General features: G+C 58.1%; 4 protein-coding genes across 4 annotated transcripts; 2 read left to right on the forward strand and 2 right to left on the reverse strand.

Annotated features, from left to right (window-relative positions):
• Nucleotides 1–317: 317 nt before the first annotated feature.
• On the reverse strand, nucleotides 318–1887 carry F5144DRAFT_500355 (uncharacterized protein). Its single transcript, XM_066786369.1, has 2 exons — nucleotides 1684–1887; nucleotides 318–1616 (listed from the first exon to the last, which is right to left on the reverse strand). Exons 1-2 carry the CDS (start codon nucleotides 1702–1704, stop codon nucleotides 441–443), a joined length of 1197 nt encoding a protein of 398 aa, XP_066647611.1. The 5' UTR covers nucleotides 1705–1887; the 3' UTR covers nucleotides 318–440.
• A 152-nt stretch (nucleotides 1888–2039) lies between these two features.
• Nucleotides 2040–8339, forward strand: F5144DRAFT_607514 (ankyrin repeat-containing domain protein). The gene is made up of 3 exons (XM_066791558.1): nucleotides 2040–7024; nucleotides 7127–7778; nucleotides 7833–8339. The coding sequence occupies exons 1-3, from the start codon at nucleotides 2309–2311 to the stop codon at nucleotides 8234–8236; spliced, it is 5772 nt and encodes a 1923-aa protein (XP_066647612.1). The 5' UTR covers nucleotides 2040–2308; the 3' UTR covers nucleotides 8237–8339.
• A 441-nt stretch (nucleotides 8340–8780) lies between these two features.
• On the reverse strand, nucleotides 8781–9141 carry F5144DRAFT_596899 (uncharacterized protein; the record flags this gene model as incomplete). Its single annotated transcript, XM_066790840.1, has 2 exons — nucleotides 8781–9049; nucleotides 9108–9141. 2 exons carry the CDS (start codon nucleotides 9139–9141, stop codon nucleotides 8781–8783), a joined length of 303 nt encoding a protein of 100 aa, XP_066647613.1.
• Nucleotides 9142–10349: 1208 nt separating this feature from the next.
• F5144DRAFT_521596 (uncharacterized protein) lies at nucleotides 10350–12528 on the forward strand (the record flags this gene model as incomplete). The annotated part of the gene is made up of 3 exons (XM_066786720.1): nucleotides 10350–10513; nucleotides 10586–10824; nucleotides 10890–12528. 3 exons carry the CDS (start codon nucleotides 10350–10352, stop codon nucleotides 12128–12130), a joined length of 1644 nt encoding a protein of 547 aa, XP_066647614.1. The 3' UTR covers nucleotides 12131–12528.
• Nucleotides 12529–16143: the final 3615 nt, after the last annotated feature.

The raw sequence follows: 16143 nt of genomic DNA on the forward strand, positions 1-16143 counted from the left end.
TCCTGTTTCTCCTCTTTCCAGTATGCTTGGCATTCTATATAACGCTCTGATTTAATTATCCAAATGTAACCGTCTGATCTCTCCCAACTTAGAGAGTCTCGACATTGTTCCCCTTGGTATTGGAGGGGGCGCAGAGTACCTCCTAACCTTACACTTGGCATGTGCCTCGTACAGAAAACCGGTGCTCGGCATCACGCGACTAAACTTCCGTGACGAAAAAGGCGAGTTATTGCGGATGGTTACCAGTGCTAATCCGCTGTCATATCGATGAGGGAATACCGACCTCCTGATGGGCCGTGGCTTTTGATAAGTTATAATCTTGTTTGTATATTCATTCCTGTGTTGCTGTGTACTTATACCCGAACGCCGTAGTAATGAAGGCCGTGGCCAAAAGAAACGCTTCCCAATACATGAACTAGTACATCGTCAACCAAGGTGGCCTAGACTCGGCTAGCCTTGACCGTAGCATGGCCATCCTCTTGCGCTTGGTGCTTCGAACCCCATTGCCTCCCGAGCCTTCTCGCTCGTCTCGCCTCGAACCTTCGAGTTCGCAGCATGTTATATATCAATGTCATCGCAAAGACGATCATGAAGGCTAGGACAGCCCCCATCGGGCCGAGAATCGAGAACACGGCGAAACCGTAGCTGGCCGCCTGGAATGTGTCGTCCTCGGCCAGCTTGGTGGTCCCCAGCCCGACTTGCATTGCCGACAGGATCAGAAGAATGTATGCCGTGCCGGCGATGATAAGCGCCGAGCTGTAACGGTAGAAACTCCCAAAACTCGTCCACGTCGCCAAGTACCCCCTCGAAAAGGGCCCCCTCAACACCACCTCGATCAAGTTCAGCCTATTCAACCTCAACTCCCCGTAGATAAACCGCTCCGCCACCTCACTCCACATATTCTCCTGGCTCTTGTGCAGCACCTCGCGCACGAACTTCCTCCAGCACGGCCACGTAACCTGGCTCGGGATCAGCCCTTTCTCGGCCGCAATCCGGAAATCGCTCTCGTGGGCGATCAGCGCCACGTAGCTCAGCAGGAAGCCCATCGCACACTGCCGTAGCCGCCGTTTGTCGCACAGCGGCCCCATGTCGCCGTTGCCGCTGCTGCTGCTCTCTTGCGGCGAGCACAGCGCGCCCGTTTCGGACAGCTCGTGTTCCAGTGTGGCCTGCGTTTGTTTGACGGCTGTTGTTTTTTCTGGCCCATGACTTGAAGGGTGGTGGTGGCATCGGCAGGTGAGATGGCCGCGCCAGAAGTCGGGGTTCATCAGGTAGCGCGGCAGGGGCTTGATGAAGATGCGCCCGCCGCCCCAGACGAGGTGGAGGTCGATGCGTTCGCTGACGAAGATCTCGCGGCCGAGGAGGAGCTGGTGATGCAGGGGGCGTGGGGGGACTGGGCGGCCGGCGAGCCAGAGGAAGCGCATTCGCCGGTGCAGCCGTTTCGGTTCTAGTTCCTGCGTTAAGAGGTCGAGGGGGGGAGTGCTGTGTGGTGCGTGCAGGTCGTCGTCGACGCGGTATGAGGCTGGGAACTGGTCCCAGAGTACCTTTTCAGGGGGTGTGTCTTCTAGTTGGTTGTTTGTTTTTGGTTCAAGCAAGGTGGTGCTTGTGAAGGGTACAGACTGGAAGACGGGTCCCTGAGGTTAGCCAAGCCTGACAAATCACCTACGCAAAGAGAAAGTAACTCACGCCATCGTGTATTTCGGCCATTTTGGCCGAAAGTGGTCCCCTATTCGTGGTTCTGAAGTTATCTGGTTGTCTATACCGGAGCGTCTACAGTCGTGTGACAATGACACTCACTGGCTTCGGTATTTGGCAATCAAATCGGAGGGAGGGGCGCTTCAGAAATAATTTTAAGCTGCGGCTCTATTAAAGTGTCGGCATGGGGGGGTTGCATCCATGCATGCCGCTTACCAGAAGCAGTAGCAAGAAGTGAGACAGATCCGCATGGGTGGCTCGCCTCCCTATGCAGTCATGCTTGTCTGACACCCTGTGCCACGCTCACGGTCCATCCCCAGTTCTCAGCCCCAGGCAGCATATTTTCCCTTTTCGCGACTGGCTGACAAAGCGCCACCCCCCCGGGAGTCGTCTAGGTTGCATGTAACTGACGAAGCCTTGCGCATAGAGTTGGGCACATGTCCGGGGCCTTCGGGCCTCGACCTAAATGTGATCATGACCCACCCTCTGTGAGCCCGTTTAAGTGAGGGGTTTCGATTTCATACCCAAGTATAAAGCGGCCGTCAAGAGCTATCCCGGAAATACCTTGCCTCCTTTTGCAACAACGCACAAGGCTGTTTCAACAAAGGGACCCGAGATGGCGGCAATCGGTTCTCAGGGGCTAGAAATTCTAGCTCCCAGCGACTACTCAGACAAGAAAGGAACCGTCGAGATAGACATCATTGCGGTGCCTGGTCTCGGCGCAAGTCCTTCCAAAAGCTTCGGTTCTGAGACACCACGGGGCTTCAACTGGCTCACGGACGAGCGGGAAGGTATCCGCTCCGACATACCCAAGTCACGGGTGCTGCTCTACCACTACGATTCACGCTGGCTTGGTGCCCAGGCCAAGGAGCAGACCATCTACAATGTCGCCATCATGCTGCTCGAGAGCATTGTTGAGAAGCGGCAGAGCCCAGAAGAGGTTACTCGACCCATCGTCTTCCTCGCCCACAGCATGGGTGGCCTCGTCGTTGCGAAGGCGCTTGCCCTGGCTGCACAGCAGCGCGACAAGCTTGAATACATGCGCATCATCGAGTGCTTCGCAGGCTGCATCTTCTTCGGAACCCCTTTCGGCGGCTCCTCCTCCCAGGCCAAAGCGCTACTCCTCGCCAACTTCCTGGAGAAGGTCGGCAGCGCGGTTCCCAACCAGCTCCTGCAGCTTCTCGACCGCGACCGCGACTCCCTGGAGGAGTTGCGGCGGGATTTTGTCAACCTATCCCTCAAAGAGCCCAGGTCCAAGCTCGTGTGTTTCTACGAACTTGAACCCACCAACTACCTCCAGGAAAAGGTGTCGGCCTGGGTGCCAAAGAACTACTTCAAGCTCGGGCCAAAAGAGATTGTCGTCACCAAGGAGTCGGCCACACTCAACGGCGCAGCCGACAGGGGCATGCCTTGCAACCACCGACAACTAAACCGGTTCGACAACCCCAAGGATGGCCGCTACGAGATCGTGCGCCATCATCTCAAGGACATGGTCAAGGACGCGCACAAGATTGTCAGGGCCAGGCTCAAGGCATCCCGCCAGTCGGCCGTCGACGACGCCACCTTTGCCCGCATCTCCCAGAGCTTGAACTTGGTCGGGTTCCAACGCCAGCTGCAGAGCGTCAAGGCACTGAGCGGCGACTCGGGCTGGATCTTGAAAGAAGACAAATACCTGGGGTGGTCCACGCAGGTCAGCGATGGTACCCGTGCTCCCGAAGCGCCCTGTCTGTGGGTGTCTGGGGACGAGGGCCTGGGCAAGTCCAAGGCGGCCGCGGAGGTGATCCAGCAACTGCAAAAGCGAGAGGCTGAGAACGACGTGGGGGGCTCGAGGAATGTCATGGTGGCCTACTTCTTTTGTGATGCCACCCCCGACTGCAGCAAGGCCGAGAACGTGCTCAAGTCGCTCATGTGGCAGCTCATTCTCGGCCGGCGCTCGCTCGCGCAGTACGTCAGGTCTTTTGCCGCTCAGGACTCGAAGCTCCTGAAGGGCAGTGGCCAGGGTGCTGAAGAGCAGTTCGGCATGTCGAGGCTGTGGAAGGGTCTGGCCGATATGCTTCGTGACCCCTCGGTGCACGACGTGTATCTGGTGGTCAACAACCTGCACTACCTCTCCCCGGACCTTGACAGTACCCACGAGTTCTTGCGCAACATCTCAGAGACCCTGGCGACGGCGGAGGGGACGGATGATCCGATCCGGGAAAAGGTGCGCTGGATGTTTCTCGGCCGAGACCGCGCATACTTGAGGGACCCGCTGCTGGTCGACGGCGGCCCGACGTTGTGGATCAACTTGAACGGCTCGTCCATGAGCTCCGTCCGCCGCGAGCGGGTGCGGTCCTTCACACGTGACAGGGTCAAGGAGCTCGCCGATAAGAAGGGGTACAGCCTGGCGTTGCAGTACTTTGTCTTCAGCAGTCTGGAGAAGAGGTCCGAGAGCAACAGCATATGGGTGGAGGTGGTATGCCGTCTGTTGCAGGGCATCCCGCCGGATTTCAGCGTGGTGCGCAAGTTGTTGGAATCCCTGCCCCAGGACCCTCTGGTTCTGATCAACCGCACGTGGGCTCAGGAGCTGAAGGAGGACAAAGAAGACATCGAGAATACCAAGGAGATCCTCCGCACCCTTGCCATCACGTTCGAAGAGCCGACCACCTATGAGCTTTCCGTGCTCGCAGGGCTGGATCTCGATCCGGACGATGGCGAGTTTGGCGACAAGGTTCTGGCCAAGATCCGTGCCTGCGGACCACTCCTCCGAACGTACGATACCGAGTCGTGGGAAGAGAGCGGCTATCAGTTTTCGACCAGAGTTGCCTTCATCCACCCCATGGCCAGGGATGCTCTGCTCACCCACGACATGAAGAAGCTGATAGGCCTTGCCGGCGACGACGAAGCCAGCGAGACCGAAGTCCGCTGGCAACACGGCATCATCGGCCTTCGGTGCTTCACATATATGCTCGGCAGGCTCGGATTGCCAGGAGATGACTCGAGTCTCACGCTCCACAGACCGGAGCTGTCAGCCGAAGATCAAGCAGACGCCGAGCTCGACGACCTTTTCCCTGAAGACGAGGATAGCGAGTCTACCGCGGTTGATGACGAGGAGGCGTTGGATGTCCTCGCATACCCCCTCAAGTATTGGTTGCAGCACGGCTACAGCGCCACGCCAGATTTCGTCGAGACCCTCGACACCAACCACGGATTCTGGTCCCTCGACTCTGCTGTCCGTCAGAAATGGTGGGGTGAGTACGCGAGAAAGGAGGATTATATAGACCACAGGGACATGACAGCCCTCCACATCGCCGCCTACTTCGGCTTGCTTCCTCTCGTCAACTCGCTTCTGAAGAGCGGGCACGCCCATGAGATGCACGCCCACGACACATGGGCAAACCAGCCTCTTCACTGGGCCGCCGACCGGGGCCACGTCCATGTCTGCGAGAGACTGCTGCAGGAGGGAGCCGATATTGACGACGGCATTGTTAAGGGTGACTGGACACCGCTGCATATGGCTGCCTCCTCCGGGCAAGCCGAGGTCATCACTCACCTCCTGGACGCCCACCAGCGCCGCCCTGCACAAATCAACGCCATTGCAAAGGAGGTAGGGACGGCGTTGACGTTGGCCATCCTGGGCCGTCAGTACAAGGCAGCCGAAACATTGCTAGCATACGGTGCCGACGCCACGCTAGCAGCGGCTGATTCGGAGCCTCCCATTGCCGCGGCCGCCCTCCGCGGTGCTGAGAGCCTGCTTGGCAAGCTCCTGGAAGCCGGGGGTGGCGCAAACCTTGCCTCGCACGAGTACGGTAGCGCCCTGGCTGCCGCGGCCTCCGCAGGAAATGCCAATATCGCCCAGACCTTGCTGTCGCTTGATCAGGACCCCGCCTCGCATCAGCGCGCCCTTGAGGAGGCATCGTCCGCCGGGTTCCACAGTGTCGTCGTCGTCATTCTTCGCGGCTCTGGGGGCTTGCCGTGTGGCAGGGCACTCGAGTTGGCTGCCTACTCGGGGCACGACGCCGTTGTGACCGAGCTCTGGGCCTACCATCAATACTACAACGTAATCCACCAAGAGGCCATCAACAACGCGCTGTGCATGGCCACCGATATGCAGCGGGAAGCCACCGTCGACTTCCTCACAGGGTCCTGCGGTGCCGATCCCAACGCCACCAGCGAGGAGTACGGCAACGCCCTGACAGCCTCCGCCTTTGACGGCACCATGTCCATTCTCCAGATGCTGCTAGCGCGGGGAGCCCGGGTGGACGCGCCCGAGGGATACCCCCTACAGGCCGCCGCGCTGAACGGGCACGCCGAGATCGTGACGCTCCTCCTCGACCACGGAGCACACCCCAACGCCTTCAGCACCAAGATCGAGGCGGGAACCGCCCTACAAGCAGCCTGCACCTCGGGAAACACCGACGTGGCCAAGATCCTGCTCGCCCGCGGCGCAGACCCCAGATATGGCGCCGGCGACTTCACCAACCCCCTAATCGCAGCCACCAGCAACGGCTACGGCGATGCCGTCGAGCTCCTCCTCCAGCACGGCGCCGACCCCAACGCCCCCGGCGGCACCGACGGCAGCACCCCACTGATCAACGCCGCCTGCACCCTCCCCGCCAAACACCTCGACATCCTCATCCGCTACGGCGCGCACGTCGACCAGCCCGACCCCGACCAAGACACCGCGCTCATCATGTCGGCCCTCGTCGGCGACGACTCCTGCGTCGAGACCCTCCTCAACCACGGCGCGCACGTCAACCTGGGCGGCGCGCACCACGGCACGCCCCTCCACGCCGCCGCCTCCAACGGCCACGCCGCAACCTGCCGGCTGCTCCTCCGCCGCGGCGCCGACCCCCGCCTGCGCGGCGGGCCCTACCACACCGTGCTGCAAGCGGCCGCGGCCTCGGGCGACGCAGACACCGTCAAGGCCGTCCTCGAAGCGCGCCACGGCGCCGACGATGTGAATGCTCAGGGTGGGCTGCATACCACGGCCCTGCATGCGGCGGCCGCCCAGCATGATGATGGCGGCCTGCGCCAGATCCTCGCGCTCAAACCGGATCTCGACATCATCGCCCACAATACCACCACCCCCCCTACCAACTCCAACACCCCCAACAACAACAGAACCAACCAAGGTACCGCCACCGACGCGGGTACGGGAACCCCCCTCCAAACAGCGATCCTCGCGCGCTGCGACCGCAACGCCCGCCTGCTGCTCGAGGCCGGCGCCGACCCCAACCTTGTGGCGGGGAAGTATGGCACGGCGTTGCAGGCGGCTGCGTTGCGGGGGAGTGGGGCGCTGTGTACGCTGTTGATTGAGAAGGGGGCGGGTGTGAATGGTGTCAGTGATGAGGTTGGTGGGGGGGAAAGGGGGGAGGGTAGGGAGGGGAGGTTTTGGGGTTTGGGGCGGAAGGGGAAGCGGGATCAGGGGAGGGGGGCTAATGCGGGTGGGGAGGGGAAGTATGGGCATCCGTTGGTGGCGGCTGTGGCGAGGGGTGATGATGATGGGGGTGAGCGGGATGAGGTGCTGGAGGTGTTTTTTGGGTTGGGGGCGAAGATTCCGGCGGAGGTGTATAAGGCTGCGTTGGACAAGGCGTGGCGGCAGGGGGATAGGGCGGTGTTTAAGCAGGTGTTGGAGGCGGCGAAGGGGGTTGCCGCTAAGGATGCGAAGTGGTTTCCGAATGTTAAGGGGGTGGTGGGGCAGTTCAAGAAGATGCGGAGGGAACGGAGCGTTAAGAGTGATGTGAACAGCGATTTTGGAGATGACGATACGTACGATCGGCAGGATATTGACTCGGAGGATGACGACGACGATGAAGAGGAGGGGGAGGGTGGAAAAGAACAGGCGGCACAGGAGACATCAGCACGTTCTCTGGGCGGCACGGTTGAGAGATCTGGCGATGGTCAACAGTCCCAACGCGGCGGCGGCACCGACCTAGCTTACCGTCCGGCAACTACCAGAGGAGGCGGGGGGGGAGGTGGCGGGGGAGAGGGCTGGCAGCAGCAGCCTGAGCAGTCGTTCGCCAACGCAGGAGCCGGTTCTTGGGCCGGTGATGGTGGTGGTGGACAAGTTACCAGCACCGGAAGCAGGGGTATCGCAGATGGTGGTAAGATGACCCCCTACCCCCTCACTCAACAGATGATGCTAATCGTAAATGCAGGTGACAACGCCGCGATGGAAGGCCAGTACAACACTGCGTCTCCGGGTGGTGCAGGGTACGCAGACCAGAGCCGAGGCTTGGGTTGGGATGGAGGCGAGAATACATTTGAAGGCGGAGGCGCGGTGAACGAGCAAGGGCAGTATGGCGCCAGAGGCTGGGATCAGGGCCAGCAGCCCGAAGGCGAGTATTACGAGGGGGCACCTGCCCAACGTGGTTTGGTCCAAGAGGAGCAGGACGGTGATGAAGAGGCCGTTGATCGAGAGGGTGAGGGTGAAGACGGAGGTGGCGAGGAAGATGAACAAGAGGGCGAGGAGGGAGAAGGCCAAGAGGAAGAAAACGCCGAGGAAGAAAATGCTGAGGAAGAAAACGAAGAGGAAGGAAACTATGAGGAGGAAGAAGAGTAGGGGGTCTTCTGGGGGAAGTACCGGCCGTTGGTAAGCATACCGGCTTTGCTCACCAGTAAATATTTACCGTATACAATGAGGTCTATCCGTATTTCTTGACTGTTCCATATCTCCCCTAGGTGGGTCGTAACTCCTTCCGTTGGTTGCGTGACTGGGTTGGCATCCAAAGCTGAGCGAAGTCCCATATGCAAGGTCGTTGGAAGACGACTCACTACCAGCGTGTTTGTTGTGATTTGGACGACGTAGACGATTCGTCTGAGGAAGCAATGGAAGACTCGAAACCGCATCGTAAGTGTGGATCTGGAGGAATAGCGGGGACTCAGGATCATCCGTCAGCATGGCATAAGCGGACAAGTTGATAAACTCCATAGTCATCGTTTTGTAATTTCTTCGTCTTTTCCCCCTTTTGCTTGTTTCTTACCAAGACTGGGATGTCTCTGCCATTCCATAGAAAGCCCGTTACCATGACTTTGCCTCCATCATCCCAAGGACTCAAGCCCCGGCCTAGCCAACTTCACGTCAACATTGACCCCTGAATAACCCCTTAGAAACCCTGCTTCTCCACCTGGGCCTTCGCGGCAGCAATGGTCGCCGCCGCATTGGGGTCAGCAAAGCCGCAGCCGTTCTTGCCGTTCTGGAACTGGGCAGCCTCGGCCGAGCAGACACCCACGCCGCTCGCGTCGGCGCAGCAGCCGGAGCTGCAGTCGGCGTTGTTGACACACCCGCCCGTGATGAACTGCTGGCCGTTCCCTGCCCCGACGTTCTTGGCGCCCGCGTTGTTGGGGGTGATTTGGGCCGTGGCGGCGAGGGCGACTGCTGGTGTCAGTGGTTGTCAAGGAGAGGAAGCCAGGGTGGGTGAGAGTTGGCTTACAGGTCAGGAGAGCAGCGATGGTGAGGCGGACCATTTTGAAGGTTGTTGGCGATGGTATTGTTGGGGAAAGTGGTGTATTAAAATGAATTGATAACGTAAACTGCTCAACAGTGACGACGCCAGGCCGTGAGAATGAAACTGAAGATCTGAGTTGGCTGGGTTGGATGATGAAAGAAGATGGGATGATAACGCGATTTGGTGCAGGTTGGATGCCCAAGATATAGCCCTGAAGAAAACCATCATCAACAACCTTCCTCCCGTCTCCTAGCAGATCCTTTCCTCCCAAGATGTTGCTCCAGATCGCCGCGACCGAAATCGTCGCGGATCCCAGGTAGCAATTGGTGTAAGTCTGGATGAAGGAGACGGGTTACCATCAGCCGACGAACGAGACTGTTCCACCCACCATCTCTAAACTAAAGCCCCACCATTGGTTCCTGCGCATTACCCGCGCCGGCAAAGTGCTTGGATCGCTTTGTGAGGATGGTGGTTTGGGAGTGTTTGATCGTCTTGATGCTTGGGATGACGGGGGCTTGGCATTAAAAGGAGTTGGTTCATGGTTGATGCGAGACAAACCACAGATTCGGTTTTTTCATGAGGTCGTTAGGATCACTGATCAATTGGCATCTGAGTATGGGGTGATGATTAATTTAAGAAACATTGTGTGTTGTGCGTGGTGGTGGCTGACGTACATACGACATACCCCTTTTCCACACCACCCACGCCGGCCACCCACCCCCTTTTAACCTCAACCACCATGCCAAACCATCACATACGACCATAGGCGGTATAAAGCTCGGGATCCCGTCCGCTCTCCCCTCAATAAAATGCCGACCGCTGGATCAGTAGTTGGGTCGGTGACGACCAGCGAATCCCCAGTGTCGTATGTTTTTTCTTTTCTTTTCTTTTTTCTTTTATTTTCCTTTTTGTGTTTCTTTCAAATAACTGTCAACCTACCTACTCCCTATGTGCTCAGTTTCACACTTTGACCACGTTCCCGCCGTAAAAGTCCTGAAGGTACTGTTGGCAAGAACCATGGGGGATACTGCCTTTGGCTTTTGACTGCTCTTTCCTGACAAGTACCTCCGTATCCAAGCTTCAGTTGTTCCATTAGGTGTTGCCTACCTTGGCGGTTCCGTTTGCAAAGTAACTGCCAGTCCAAGGGATCATAACTCCTGGCTGATTAACCAACCCAAAATATCTGCCATTCCTACACCCACATCAACACACTCGATATAATCTACCATGCGGCTACAAATCGATATTTCGGACGCCGCCGTCGAGGAAAATGAAGATATCCACCAGCTTCACCTCTGGGGAATGCAGAGCTCGCTTTGGAAGACCAGCTGTCTAATTTGTGGGAAGGATACGGGTCCGAGCAGGATTCGATGCAATTGTGGAGAGGGTGTGTTCTGCAACCAGGAATGTGAATATACTGCCAGGACCATGTCGATTTCAGGATGTCACTTCATGAGACGCAGTCCCCTCAAAAATCGCCCGAGCAGCAACCATCGCCGCATCGCCATTTTCCAATCGGACCCGCCTGGGCTCAACCTCGTCTGGGCTGAAGTCAAGGATAGCCACCTCATCATCGATGACCCCACCCTCGATGATTTCTATGGAGGCTCCCAGACTGGCTCGGCCTGGCTCGACCTTGCCGTGATCAATCCCGCCGTGGAGAACGAGCCCTTTCACAAGCTTGGACACGGCCTTGCCATGGGTGCGTCAGCTTGATGCCGCCCACAACTTACTGCTGCTTTGGGCTAACCAAGAACTGATGGATAGGCTTCTCTTCGACCATGATGGACCCAGAAGCCGTGGTCGAAGCCAAATGGCGGAACAGGGCGACTACAACCATCTCAGGGCCCGGCTATCAAGCGCAATGGCCTGGGCCACTCATCTTTTTCTGTTACGGTTACCCATTGAGCGACTATGTCAAAGTCGACCCAACCCAGTCGGACGACGTCGAACATGGAGCCGAAGGAAAGATGAGCAGTCTAGAGATTTGGACCGAGCTGGACGCAATGCGTTACAAGGGCATGGTCGGCGAACAGGAGTCCGTGGAAAAACAGCTCCTCCGGCAGATGGGGGCCAGTAGATCTGTAACCCCGTGCGCCGGGCCGGTTTGGAAATGGAAAGTCAAAGAACACGGCACGTCGATGAGGATCCTGGACTTCACGCACAAAGACCTCGCCGTGGCCATCGACTACATCGCCCTCTCGCAAATCAACCCCACCCCCAGCCGCCTCCAACACTGGAACCTCACGAACCGGGTCCACGCGATCCAGGTCCAGGACCTCAACCACCCCGGCTACGGCATCAAAGACCTCTGGAACTACGTCAACCCCGCCATCCCATTCGAGTTCGACAACCGCCCCGACAGCGACCTCACCCTGTACCTCCCCAAAACCTCCGACTTCATCTCCTTTCGCCGCGTCGCCCTCCCGCTCTGCACGTCCGCGCACCCCCTCCTCGGCGCCTTCGCCGTCGGCCTCCCCTGGCTGGCCCACCACTCCATGGAGATCAACCCGCCGTTCCGGCGCCAGATCCCGCTCCCCACCCGCTGGGCCCTCCTGGAGCTCCTGCCCACCGTGAGCCCCACCACCGGCCACCCCGTCCGCCTCGACCTGCACGTGCCCGCGCCCGTCTGCGACTCCATCGCCGTCCTCCACGCCGACGCCACCATGCTGAGCCCCCACCACGTGCGCGCCCTGCTCAAGTACCTGCGCCACACCAACCCGCGCGAGTGGCAGCGCCGCGGGCCGAAGGGGTTTGAGACGTACTGGAAGCTGTATGCGAGGCTGGAGATGAAGGTGGGGGACAACGTGCCGGATGTGTATGCGGTTCGGCCGGGGTCCAACACGACGGTGGCGTTGGCGGGGATTGATGTGCTTGCGACGGTGATGGCGCATCTGACGCTGGAGGGGCTGGAGAATGAGACCCCGCGCCGGAGGGAGGAGATTGTTAGGGCTAGGCGGGAGATGTTTGATGTTATGTGTGGGCACCGCGAGATGGCCGGCCACTGACTGACGTGTAGGGGGTGGGGTGGTGTTTTTGCATCGGATCAGGAAAGTAGAGCTAGAAATTATTACTTATGCTGGGGTCAAGAGTAGGTAGACATCCTATGTGCTTAGAAAGGAGACGAGCGCGGGGGGGATGGTAGGCCTTGTGATGACATAAATTGACGGTCAAATCCCCCAAACTGAGCCAGCGATTCCCAACTTCTGACGAGTCAAGGAAGATTCAATAGTTGCCGGAGCAGACAGGGAGAAAGCACTCTTGACCGTCAAACTTACGCGTGTGCTCCGATCTAAACTCGAAGGTAGAGAGAGGATAGACCGTCGGAAGTAGGATGTCCCCTGTGGTACAGGGTGCTGCCCTTGGAGTTGCAGCGAAGGCAAACGCAAAGGGGACTCGAGCGCCTATCACTTGGAGAAAGAAACCATCACCTTTCTGGAGGCTTTTCTTAACATTGTCCCTACATGCGGACAACTACTCGTTTCGTTGAGAGGCTCATCATTTGTCTACAATATTTAAGTCCTTTTAAAATAGAGCGACCCAGTGTTGTTTAATCTGCGGGTGAAAAGCTCAGGTCGTTCAGGTGAGATATCTCTTGGTGTTGGGCTTTTCCTCCAGCCAACGCCCCCTTTTCGAATGCATGTCAACAAACCCCGTCAGACTGCGCCCTGTGCCCCTGAACCCCGGCCTGCCGTGGAGAGCACCGCTTATTAATAGCCTACCTTTGGTGGAGTGGACGTTAGTTTCGTCACATCCCGAGCGGGCACGTGCGAAGGAGACGCAACCCCGCATTATTCTCGGCTTGACCCTTGCGTTGCGGCTTGCAACGAGAGGAGAGAACAAGGGAAGCCCCCTCCAAGCGCCCCAACCTTGACAAAAGTCCCCGTCCCGCCATCCAGGGTGTGAGCGCCCAGCAGGGAAACCCGTGACGTGACAGCCGAGACACGGCCAGCGAGGGGTAAAATGACAAGCGGCAGCATGCCATGGCCGAGGAACTGCCTTTTTGAGCAGGACGGACGCATGCTTGGGAGGGCATGGCGGTTCGATACGCAAAGGCCAGGGACGAGGCAGGGGACTTAATTTATCCCACTATCGATGCTGATGCTTATCGGGCTGGATGCAGTGCGCCATGGAACGTTTCAAGACTCGGAGGGTGGGGCTCGGCGATGGTTGGTGAATGGTGACGATGGGGGGGAACTCAACTTACTGTGTCGGTAGGTAGACCAGCACGGAGCGACGGAACGTTCGGTCTCCATATAGAGGCATGTTGTCGGCACCGAACGCTCGTCAACTCGAAACTTCAGCAGCCTGGCCTGTCCAGACCTTGATTCCCGTAGCTGCCGGGTCATCGCGAGGACGGTAGTTGACTGGTCAAGTCGTCTAACTAGGTAGCTCCATCGTAAACATGACGGCTCGTCTCGGGCTGGCGTATGCGGGGTCTTCCCGAGTCCATCGAAGCGGATGCGCCATGCCGCTTCGCAAAAACGGCTGGCTAATGTGGCAGGCAGGAGGTGGCGAGGTGCAAGTGGTCAGGAGACCGACCACGACAATCCTCGCAGCTTGTTCCTGACCGGACACCGGATCCCATCCTGTCGGTTCTTGGCTGTCAGCTTCGAACCACCACCACCACCACCAACTCAAAAAGGCTGGCGGAAATCCGACCGCTGGTTTCGGTGAGACATGAGCAGTCAGGTCCACAAAGTGCCGGTTCCGACAGATGGCCCCAGTTCATCTGGCCACGTCGTCGATATAAATTCGGCGTCGTTTGCACGCCCACAACATCGTTAGACCACAGGCTGAGCATGCATCTGACGGGCCCGTGTGGCTGTCACCTGGCCGCGACACCGCCTCGCCCATGCAGGTCGCGCAAAACAAACATCGTCATATTTCGTACCGCTCGTCAGTTCAGGAACCCTGGTTGCCTTTTTTTTTTTCCTGCTCCTGTTCTCCCTTTTCTTGTGCGCCGTGAGATTTCACCCTGGTAACCTCCGATCCTCCCCCCTCTCGGTACATGCCGAGGGCAAGCCCTGGGATCTCCCAAACTGTGAAAAGCCACGAAACGCATCTGGAGCAGAGACCGAGACCCTTCAGGCTTGTTGAATGGAACGCCGTTTCCAAGCGAAGCCCCGCTGTTGCTTTCGGGGCGTGTGGGCCTCCACTGAGCCCCCATGATGACGCAATGTGCTGGCGGTGTCAGGAACCCCACCACCTTCGCACAAAAACACTGTCACCGCTGATCAGCGCGGCGTGATAATGGAATGCCAGCCCGGCATCTCCCTTGACTGTGTTTGTGTGTTTGATAGTGTACAACTCTCAAGGTAAAAAAAAAAAAAAAACGACGCACTCTCGTCGAGACAACCTACCCTCCTGTGTTGTAACTATCGGGTTGCGTTCCCGACCGACACACCCTTCCTTATTTGGATTGTTGTCGCACTCGACTCGGTGTTTCGTTGTTGATAATTAGGGACGGGAGTTTGAAGCGCTTGGGGCGTGGCGGCCCCCCCCTTTCCGGACCGATTTGCCCTTTGCGTCCTGTGGGCTTACTCGAGGGTTGGCCCCCACTAAAAAGGGCGACTTTCAGGTACCCGGGCAGGTGCAGCTGCATTCAAAAGCCAGGTACCCGAAGGCGGCATCTGCGCGATGGACTGGTAGGTAGCCAGGCTCCCAGGGCAACAAAGGCACAAAGGACCCGGAGCGGAACAGAACACCGACAACTGGGAGCGGCTCTCGGACATGCAGCATGACCCGACTTGCTGTTTCGATTTGGCTCAAGACACTTAGGTAGGGTGCTTTGTCAGATGGCGCAACTCTTCCCGCACCCCATCGGGTGTATGGACTTGTCGCATCGCCATTTTCGTCATTTTCGTCCTTTCGTCGAGCAGTTTGAGAGCCAGGCCACCGTGCTTGTGATCTCGCTGATGTCAGGCGAGCAATGAGGGGTTAAGGTGGCGACCAGACAGTCGAGGCGTCATCAAGAAAGGCTCAAATGACCGTTGGCATCGGGCTGCTGGTGGTTGATCGATGGCGGGTTGTTGTCTAGAAGCAGCTTTCATGGATACAGGGCCTTCGACGAGGTGGGGAAGCCCAACCTCTTATTGACGCTAAACCCGATGCGATGTGCTGCTGCCCCTCCTCGATGAAGGCGAGTGGGCAAGGTGGGGTGGCCCGACTCAGGGAATCCACTTGGCAGGGCAACAGTTTCCATCAAGAAGACGCAAGCAGAAACATCCGACCTGCCTGCGCTCTGGGGGATTTGCCCCGACGGCCAAATCGGCATCGGCAGCTTGTGAAGTCACGCTGCACTGCTTGCGGATTACGCATTTTTCAGGGCCGAGATCGATTTGAGTCAAACTTAAGCCATCCTCAGCTGCCTTACCCGATCTTAGTATACACTATAACTATCCATGCCAGTGGGCTGCGAAACAAGCCCCCTCGTGTCTCCGCAGGGATAGTGTACTGGAGATGCATCGAGGGTGGTTGGTCCTGCAGGTCAGCAATCCGTCCGCAAGGGACGTGCCAAAAAAGAAAGCTCACGAGCCAACTACAGGCTCTCATGCGGACCGAGATCTGGTCCAAGGCGCACACACACTGCATACGGCAAAGCCGCACTGAATCGCCCGCAATTCCAACGACCGGCTGGTTGGCCAGTGCACTAGGTACCCACCAGGTCAGGCCACTGGTAGATGGGTGGCCAAGGTACATGCTCTCAGAGGTACCTCAGGTAAGGTAAGGTAAGGTAGGCCGGGTCCAGGCGGACAGGATAGAACCCCGTTCCCTGCGTCTCTCGAGCGGCTCGCAGCGCATCCCCTACTTCACATCCATGCTTTGCCACTATCCCCTCCTCCTCCTTACTAAGGAGGTAGTTAGGTAGGCTTGAGGTAGGTTACCGCCCGCGAGCCAGATCAGCCAGCAATCAGCCAGCGCCCCAGATCAGCCAGATCCCTACTGTGTAAATCAGCCCACCAGCCAGAGCCCGAAAGGCGCCCGCTTTCCCTCGCAAAATCACCCGCAAACCAAATTG

This window comes from Chaetomium tenue, assembly GCF_020726465.1.
Source record: "Chaetomium tenue strain MPI-SDFR-AT-0079 chromosome Unknown F5144scaffold_1, whole genome shotgun sequence".
Classification (NCBI taxonomy): Eukaryota; Fungi; Ascomycota; class Sordariomycetes; order Sordariales; family Chaetomiaceae; genus Chaetomium; species Chaetomium tenue.